General features: G+C 45.9%; 1 protein-coding gene across 1 annotated transcript; it reads left to right on the top strand.

Moving 5' to 3' along the window:
* Positions 1–2,787: 2,787 nt before the first annotated feature.
* LOC118841287 (phosphofurin acidic cluster sorting protein 1-like) lies at positions 2,788–8,827 on the top strand. The gene is given in 5 exon segments (XM_036748658.1): positions 2,788–2,853; positions 6,053–6,752; positions 6,755–6,970; positions 6,973–8,178; positions 8,181–8,827. Coding segments are annotated over 5 exon segments (2,835 nt in total).
* The last annotated feature ends 1,266 nt before the right edge of the window (positions 8,828–10,093 follow it).

The raw sequence follows: 10,093 nt of genomic DNA, 5'->3' as shown, positions 1-10,093 counted from the left end.
TCTGCATAAGAAATTTCTCAAAATTCAGAACAAAATCACATGGATAAAAATTATAAGTATTTATGTATACATTTCTCTTTCTGACCCATGTCTCTTTACAAGTGCTGAAGTAAAATTCTTGCAGTAGTCAGCTAACAGTAACCATTATGCTCATATGCACAAATCTCATCCCAATTTTAGGGACCAAAGAGCAGGTACAAATTAAAGATGATGTTTTCTTTGTTCTCCTTATGGACCTGGGCTTCAGGTTGTTCAATATGAAACTTAGTTTATATGAGCTTCATCATATCCCTAGTTCTTAGATGTACCAACAAAATCTGTTAGCAGAAAGCTATGTAAGGACATATTCAGTTTTGAGGAAAATTGGGTTCACAGCAGTTCTCTGCCTTTTCAAAAGAGTCAGGATACAGACAGGACTTAGAATTCCATTGCCATTGGGTATACCCAGATGAGGAAACTAACTTTACTGATACAGCCTGATACCTTCTTTGGAAATTATAGTTACAGAGAATTACCTAGAGCACTGAGAAGTTAAACGATTTGCCTGAGATAACATAGACACTATAAGTCAGAGGGAAGACTTGAACTCAGATTTTTCTTACTCTAAGACCACTACTCTATCTGTTAGGCTAGTTTCTTCATGATATGTTTGCAAATTACAAAGATATGTCAAAGTGGGAGATGATAGATTGATTAATAGAACATTTATTAAGTAGTTACAATGTATCAGGCACCATGTCAGGTGCTAAAGATACATTTAAATAGATATTTTCTGCCCCTCAAAGAGCTTACATTCTAGTGAGGATGTGTAAAGGAGTGATGGAAAGAGAGAGAGAATACCTTTGTGATAAAAAGTGTTATGGTGGCCAGGTTCTTGGCTAGATATCAGAATAGAGGCAGCCAGGAATAAAGTTCTAGTTTCTGGTGGGGTAGAGATGGCCCAAGAATGAAACCGTGGTGGGGAGACTGAAGGAAGTAGCATGAGGTTCTTAGCGAGAAAGAGCTACATTTTATGCTGAAGTTCTGAAGGTGAGCACTTTGAGTTAGAGCTAATAATGCAGATAAGGGCATCTCCAGAACCTTTTGGGGAAGCAAGCAGTGAAAAGATGGAAAAATTTCTTTTCTCTTATCAATTATTCAATGAACATTTATCAAACACCTACTATGTGCCAGGTACTGTTCTCAGCACTGGGTGTACAAAAAGAGGCAAAAGACAGTCCATACCCTCAAGAAGACCACAATGTAACTGGGAATACAACAAGCAAACAAACATGTACAAACTAGGATAAATGGGAATATAAATAAGTAGGAAATAAGTAAGAGAGAGAAGGCACAAGAATCAAGAAGAGTTGAGAAAGACCTCTTTCATTCATTTCCCTTTAAAATATTAGGATTTTACCTCTCCTAGTGATAGTTTCATTTTAATAGGGGCTCTTAAAAACTGAAAAAAAAAACTCAAATAAATTTGTAATGGTGAAATTTAGAAGAGATACTTTGGGAGGCAGAGAGGCTTTCCCAGTGACCATCCCATCAGATTACATAGTAAGCTGCCTACTTACAGGGTTAGCTCTGCTCATTGCTATATATAGTTCAGCAAAAGTGTATGCTTGGTGGTGGTTTAAATAATAATGATGATGATAACAACTATAATAATAGCTAGCATTTATATAGCATTTTAATGTTTGCAAAGTACTTTACAGCTAACATCTCATTTGATCTTCACAATAAACCCAGGAAAAAGAGTCTATTGTTATCCCTATTTTGCAGATGAAAAAAACTGAGGCAGACAGGTAAAATGACTTGTCCAGGCTAACAGCTCATAAATTTCTCTGGCAAGATTTGAACTCAAGTCTCCCTTATTCTGAGTCCAGCACTATCTTCCCTGGTAGGATGAATACATAGCAGTTATCTCTTACCATCAAGAATCAAACTTCTGATGAACTACAGAATATTAGGCACAAAACAGTTGTATTTAGGGAAGCTCTGTTATCAAAGAAAGATGAGATAGAATCTTCTAATTAAATGATGTGCCCTACAAGGCTTTCTGTACCTTTGTAAGGGCTCAGACTCTGCTCTGCCAGTTGGAGATTCTGCTAGCTAGGGATTCTCCCAGTAACTAATCTCTCCTCCATATCTACTGTTACCATTCTAAGTTAGGGCTTTATTACTGCTTGTCTGGAATATTTCAATCGTTTTATTTCTCTCCACTTCTTATCTAGGTCATTGACTATTGAAAGTGTTCCTATGAGGATGATTATCCAACTTTATCTAAGAGTTATGGGGACAAGTTGTCCTAATATTTCAGCAAAAGATACCTGGTTATGGGCAGACTCCAATGTCCAGTTATAACTACATTTGAGACAGGAATTTACAGGCATAACAAAAGGCACTGTGCAGAGAATATCCACAAAGATTACCAATCCAAAGTTGACAGTTTGCTCCTTGTTTTTTCCTCTCTTGAAAAAGCTAGAAAGATAATAGCCTTTCTCCACCTTGATTTCTTAACTTCATTCAATTTCTTTTCACAAATGATGTAGGTGCATTATTTTTCCTGTTACATGAAGCCATTTTTTTTTCTTTAGGGTAAACTTCATTGGGGAAAAGTATAAACACCAACCTCTATGTATTATTTTAAGGGGTTCTTCCTCTATCTCTTAACTGATACCAAAATTTAAGTTGCATCATTTTATCTTAAAACTTTAACAATATCTTAGAATCTCAGATTTGGAAGGAACCACAGGGGAAGTCAAATGCAACCAATCCCTAAACAGGAGTCCCCTCTGCAACATGGTAACCGAACCGAACCCCATTCGAAGACCTCCAGTGATGTACAACCCAATGCCTCCTGAAGATGTAAGAGAGGAAGGGAAATGAAGAAAACTACAATGACAGCTGCCACCCTTAAAGATATAAAGAAAGTACCATTAAGTGGAAGGAAGAACTGTGAAATCATACACTTCCATACACCATGTGGTTGCCTTTTTATTTTTGTTTGTTTATAATGTGTGTGTGTGTGTGTGTGTGTGTGTGTGTGTGTGTGTTACTCACACAACCAATCCCACTGCTAATTAGCATGGAAGCCTTGACCTGCTTGATGTCTGACCTGGGCCAGATTGCTCCTCCTTGGGGAGTTTGGTAGCTTGATCACCCTGGGATCACCACATTGGTGTTTGATTTAGTGTGGCTGGCCAGTTGTCTTTTATCCTAATGCAGATTAGAATTTCCAAGCTAAAGCAAACCATCAGCCTTAGCATTCTCCAGTAGCAGGGATTACAGGCATGAATCACCATGCCTTGTGAACAGTTGTGTTTTGAAATCATTACTGTGTTCCAATAACAAGGAAATACACAGTCACCACTGTTTTTTTTAACAATTTTTTTTATTGGGACATGAGACAAGTGGTTGAAAAGGACACAGGGGGAGGCTCTGTTTCCTTAATTGTCTGATCTTTTGGGTCCAAACTGCATCTGTCTCTTCCTCATTCTCTCGATCAGAGCAGGAGTTCAGGGATTACTTTGCTGGAATAGAGGCAGGGTTCTCTCACTTTGCCCTGCTTGGATCTGGGTTGTGGTCCTGCTTGGTGGCTCTTGGGGGAGGAGGGGCGCTGGTGTGGCAGAGCTTGTGGTGACTGTGGAGTAGAAGTAGCTCTGAAAACAGCAGCTCAAGGCCCCTAAAGCTTGGGACAAAACACTCTCAACTCTAAAGGCAGTCATATACAAAGACAAAAGGCTCAAGGGTCAAGGAATTGGCAGGGAGCAAGAGCAGGCAGTGTAAAATGACTCAGACTCAGACTCAGACTACAGAATCTTTTTTCGGTGACAAAGAAGATCAAAATGCACAGTCAGAAGAAGTCAACAAAGTCAAAGAGCCTACATCAAAAGCCTCCAAGAAAAACATGGATTGGTCTCAGGCCATTGAAGAGCTCAAAAAGGATTGGGAAAAGCAAATAAGAGAAGTAGAGAAAAATTGGGAAGAGAAATGAGAGTGATGCAAGAAAATCAAGAAAAAAAGTCAATGACTTGCTAAAGGAGACCCAAAAAATACTGAAGAAAATAACACCTTAAAAAATAGACTAACTCAAATGGCAAAAGAGTTTCAAAAAGCCAATGTGGAGAAGAATGCCTTAAAAGGCAGAATTAACCAAATGCAAAAAGAGGTCCAAAAAGACCACTGAAGAAAATACCACCTTAAAAGTTAGACTGGAGCAAGTGGAAGCCGTGACTTTATGAGAGATATAGAAATTATACAACAGAAACAAAAGAATGAAAAAAATGGAAGACAATGTGAAATATCTCATTGGAAAAACCACTGACCTGGAGAATAGATGCAAGAGAGATAATTTAAAATTTATCGGACTACCTGAAAGCCACGATCATAAAAGAGCCTAGATATCATCTTTCAAGAAATTATCAAGGAAAATTGCCCTTATATTCTAGAACCAGAGGGTAAAATAAAAATGGAAAGAATCCATTGATCACCTCTTGAAAAAGACCCCAAAAAGAAAAGTCCTAGGAATATTATAGTCAAATTCCAGAGTTCCCAGGTCAAGGAGAAAATATGGCAAGCAGGTAGAAAGAAACAATTTGAGCATTGTGGAAACACAATCAGGATAGCACAAGGTCTAGCAGCTTTGACATTGAGGGATCAAAGGGCTTGGAATATGATATTCTGGAGGTCAAAGGAGCTAGGATTAAAATCAAGAATCACCTACCCAGAAAAACTGAGTATAATACTCCAAGGCAAAATATGGATTTTGAATAAAATAGAGAGCTTTCAAGCTTTCTTGATGAAAAGACCAGAGGTGAATAGAAAATTTGACTTTCAAATACAAGAATCAAGAGAAGCAAGAAAAGGTAAACAGGAAAGAGAAATCATAAGGGAGTTACTAAAGTTGAACTATTTTGTTTACAATCCTACATGGAAAGATGATATTTGTAACTCTTGAGACCTTTATCAGTATTAGAGTAGTTGAAGGGAATATACATACATACGTACATACACACATACATATATATATATATATATATACACATACATATACATATATACACACATATGTGTATACACACATACATATATGTGTGTGTATATATATATACAGACAGAGGGCACAGGGCAAGTTGAATATGAAGGGATGACATCTAAAAGATAAAATAAAATTACAGGGTTAGAGAGGAATATATTGGGTGAAGGAGAAAGGGAGAGATAGAATAGGGTAAATTATCTCACATAAGAGTGGCAAGAAAAAGCAGTTCTGTAGGAAGGGAAGAGGGGGCAGGTGAGGGGGAATGAGTGAATCTTGCTCTCATCAGATTTGACTTAAGGAGGGAATAACATAAACATTCAATTGGGTATCTTACCCTACAGGAAAGTAGGGGGGAAGGGTAGAAGAGAGGGGGGATGATAGAAGGGATGGCAGATTGGGGGAGGAGGCAATCAAAAGCAATCCATTTTGAAAAGGGACAGGGTCAAGGGAGAAAACTGAATAAAGGGGGACCAGATAGGATGGATAGTTAGTCTTTCACAATATGACTATTATGTAAGTGTTTAGCATAATGATACATGTGTGACCTATGTTGAATTGCTTGCCTTCTCAAAGAGGGTGGGTGGGGAGAGAAGAAGGGAGAGAATATGGAACTCAAAGGTCTAAAAACAAATGCTCAGAAAAACGTTGTTTTTACAATCAACTGGGAAATAAGATATACAGGCAATGGGGTGTAGAAATCTATCTTGCTGTATAAGAAAGTAAGGGGAAAGGGGATAACAAGGGGGAGTGGGGTGACAGAAGGGAGGGCAAACTTGGGAAAGGGGCAATCAGAATATATGTCATCTTGGAGTGGGAGGGAGGGTAGAAATGGGGGGGGGAATTTGTAACTCAAAATCTCGTGGAAATTCATGTTGAAAACTAAAAATATTGAATGCCAAAACATTATAAAAAAAGAAAACCCCAAATGCGGTCACAAAGAGTCAGACACAATTGAAAAATCACTGAACCATAACAAACGTTATGTAAAATAACTCCCCTTTCTTCCTGAAAGGTAGAATATTATAGGATTGGGTCATTGAGGGCGGCGGCAGCCTCAGCCCCCTAGGCGGCGGCAGCAGCAGTGGTAGCGGCGGTAGCAGCAGTGTCAGGGGCGTCAGGCTTGGGCGCCGCCGATGCTCTGGCTGCCTCTGGGGCGGGCCACCTGCTGAGCACCCCCAGCCCGGGCGGCCCCCCACCGCCAGCCCCACGCCCACCCCGCTGCAGAGGAACCCGTAGGCCACCTGGGAGGTGGACCGGAGCTCGGCCAGCTGCGTGCCCGGGTTGTTCAACGTGACCCTGAAGAAACTCGTCATGCTGAAGGAAATGGACAAAGACCTGAACTCTGTGGTCATCGCCGTGAAGCTGCAGGGCTCAAAAAGGATCCTTCGGTCCAATGAGATCCTTCTTCCGGCCAGCGGCCTGGTAGAGACGGAACTTCAGCTGACATTCTTCCTCCGGTACCCTCATTTTCTCAAGCACGATGCCAACAAGCTTCAGATCATGCTGCAGAGGAGAAAGCGCTACAAGAACCGCTCGATCCTCGGCTACAAGACGCTGGTGGTGGGGCTGATCAACATAGCAGAGGTCATGCAGCACCCCAGCGAAGGCGCCCTCGTGCTCGGCCTGCATAGCAACGTGAAGGATGTCTCTGTCCCTGTGGCCGAAATTAAGACCTACTCGCTATCCAGCCAGCCCATCGACCAGGAAGGGATCAAGTCTAAGCTGTTTGTTCTCCTGATATCGACAACTACTCTGAAGAGGAGGAAGAGAGCTTCTCATCGGAGCAGGAGGGGAGCGATGACCCTTTACATGGCCAGGACTTGTTCTGTAAAGATGAGGATCTACGAAAAGTGAAGAAAACCCGGAGGAAACTGACCTCGGCATCTGCGATCACGAGGCAACCCAACATCAAACAGAAGTTTGTGGCCCTGCTGAAGAGGTTTAAGTCTCCGATGAGGTGGGCTTTGGGCTGGAGCACGTATCTCAGCAGCAGATCTGGGAGGTAGAGGAAGACTTGGATAAGTTGTATAACAGCCTGGAGATGTACAACCCCAGTGACAGCGGGCCCGAGATGGAAGAGACGGAGAGCGTCCTGAGCACCCCAAAGCCCAAGTTCAAGCCCTTCTTTGAGGCAATGTCTCAATCCAGTTCCCAGACGGAGATCGGCAGCCTCAACAGTAAAGGCAGCCTGGGGAAGGACACCACCAGCCCCATGGAATTGACTGCTTTGGACAGAGTCAAAGCTACTTCTTGGATCAAAAACCCGGACGACAGTGTGACTGAGAATGATCCTCTGGACATCAGTGACCAGGACATGTTTGGAGACAGCAGTACCACCCTGGTTGTGCCGGAGAAAGTGAAAACACCCATGAAGTCCGGCAAGGTGGATCTCCAGGGCTCTTCCTCCCCCAGCAAAATGGACCGGGTGCACACCCCCTGGCAGAAAAGGAGCACCCCACTGAAGGAACGGCAACTTTCCAAGCCTCTGAGCGAGAGGACCAACAGTTCAGACAGTGAGCTCTCTCCTGACCTTGGCTACAGTGCCCAGATCCCAAGAAAGGTGGTGTATGATCAGCTAAATCAGATCCTGGTGTCTGAAGCAGCCCTCCCAGAAAATGTCGTCCTCGTGAACAACACTGACTGGCAGGGCCAGTATGTGGCAGAACTGCTTCAAGACCAGCGGAGGCCTGTGGTGTGCACGTGTTCCACCGTGGAAGTCCATGCTGTGCTCTCTGCCCTGCTCACCCGAATCCAGGGATACTGTAACTGCAACTCGTCCATGCCAAGGCCCGTGAAGGTGGTAGCTGTGGACGGGCAGAGCTACCTGAGCTCCATCCTCCGGTTCTTTGTCAAGGCCTTGGCCAACAAGACATCCGACTAGCTGGGCTACATGCGTTTCCTCATCGTCCCCCTTAGTTCTCACGCTGTTGCCAAGTACATCAGCTCAGTGGACAGCAGGTACAGCAGCACCTTCCTCTACCCGGCCTGGAGTGATTTATTCAGTCGCTCGGAGCCCCCAGTTTCAGAGCCGCCGGACGTGGTGGGCCGCGTGATGCAGTACGTGAGTGGGGCTGGCATGACACACCAGCTTCCTGTGACGGAGGCCATGCTGACCTGCAAACACAAGTTCCAAGACGAAGATTCCTACCAGAAGTTGGGGTGGTCAAAGTGGGCCTGGTGGGAGACTCTCCTCTCACAGCAGGCGATGATGACGATGCACCCGAGGTCAGCCTCACCATCCTCCCCACGTCCCCACCTTCCAACTCTGGCCTGAGTCGTGATGCGTTGGCCACACCCCCTTCTTCTCCCTCCATGAGCAGCGCCCTGGCTGTGGTTGGGAGTCCCAACAGATGGTACAGGGATGTCATCGGCCTGCAGGTGGACTATTGGCTGGCCCACCCCGGGGAGTGGCGGGGGGAAGGAGAGAAGAGGGACGCCAGCTCCAAGAACACCCTCAAGAGCGTCTTCCACTCGGTGCAGGTGTCCTGGCTGCCCCACGGCAAAGAGGCACAGCTCTCTGGCACCATGGCCATGACCGTGGTCACCAAGGAGAAGAACAAGAAAGTGCCCACCATCTTCCTGAGCAAGAAGCCTCGAGAGAAGGAGGTGGACTCCAAGAGGCAAGTCATCGAAGGCATCAGCCTCCTCATCTGCTCAGCCAAGCAACAGCAGACCATGCTGAGAGTGTCCATTGATGGCATGGAGTGGAGTGACATCAAGGTTTTCCAGCTGGTTACTCAGTGGCTCACCCACGTCAAGCATTTCCCAGTGGGCCTGTTCAGTGGTAGCAAATCCACCTGACCACCCTGCCTCCAGGCCGAGGACCCCACTGTTCTCCCTTCATGTAGTCTGGTACTCTGGGGCTCCTCCTGGGTGGGAGGGGGATGCCAGCAGGCCTGGGACCTGAGGGTCCCCTTCCCTTGCACTGGGGTCTACCTCTTCCCTTGCCCTCTCCCAAGGGACACTGCCACTGGGGAAGCTGGTCACTCCCCCCCACCCTCCTGTATCTCTCCTCCCCCTCCCCCACTTGGGCCCCAGCCCGTCAATCACTGGAATTTAAGCAGACTTTTCCAAGAGGGTCCCTTCATTGGACCCCACCCCTATCCCCTCCTGGAGTCTGAGTCCACCCAAGGGACAAACCATTCCTGGCCCCTGCCTGGTTAGTTACTAGCCTCTCTGCATTTAAGGCCACTGTCTCCCAAAGTTGCTTGTTCCCCTCCTTTCAGGCTGCGGTCCCCCATGGGTACCCAGCCATTTGTCAGGAGTTAGTTCATTGCCCTCCTGTCCCCACAAATATCATCTCTGCCTCAAGTCAACTTGGCTTTCCCAAGGAGATGGAAGGGTCAACCCAGGACAGAGGCAGGCTGGGCGGCCGTGCCTCTCTGTCTCCTGCTGCCCCCTCCCCTCCCCCACAGGCCCTACCCAGTGCCCCCAGTGTCCCCAGGAGTGTCCGTGGCAATGTTGTGTGTGTCCTTGAGAACTCATTGGCTCCTGTTCCCCAATGCCTTGCCCCGCTGTGACTCCCATGCACTCCAGGCCCTGTGCCCTCTGGCTCCTCCATTCCAACACTCCTGCCCACTTTGCAGCCTCATCCTGCCTTTCTCAGGCTCCAATCCTGGCACACCAGCCCAGTTTTCTGTCTTTGCCCCTCCTCTCTCTGTGAGCCCCTTGCCCCAGCTTCCCCACTGGAGCCGAGACCCTGCTAGGATCCCTCCCCACAGCCTCCTCCTGGACCCAGGTGTCTGAACCCTAGCTTCCTCCCCTCCCAGACCTTGGGGGGATTTTATTCCGAGGGGAGGGGGTGCTACAACAGTCAGTCCTCCCCTGTTCTGTCCACTGAGAGCCTCTTCCCTACCCCCAAGGTTGTCCCAGTCCCAGAGGTTTGGATAGAACTTTGCTCTGAAAGACGTTATCCTAGCTCAGCCCTCCTGTGCTGTTACTCAGACCTGCTGTCCAAAGCACCTTGCTCTTTGAAGAAGGATAGGGTCATTGATCTAGAACTGGAAGGCACCTTAGAGTCCATTCAATGCAGCTGTCTTGTTTTATGTATGTAGAAACTGAGACCCA

Source organism: Trichosurus vulpecula, chromosome 1 (assembly GCF_011100635.1).
Source record: "Trichosurus vulpecula isolate mTriVul1 chromosome 1, mTriVul1.pri, whole genome shotgun sequence".
In the NCBI taxonomy this organism is placed as follows: Eukaryota; Metazoa; Chordata; class Mammalia; order Diprotodontia; family Phalangeridae; genus Trichosurus; species Trichosurus vulpecula.
Note: the sequence above shows the minus strand (reverse complement) of the source record. Positions and strands in the feature narration are given on the sequence as shown.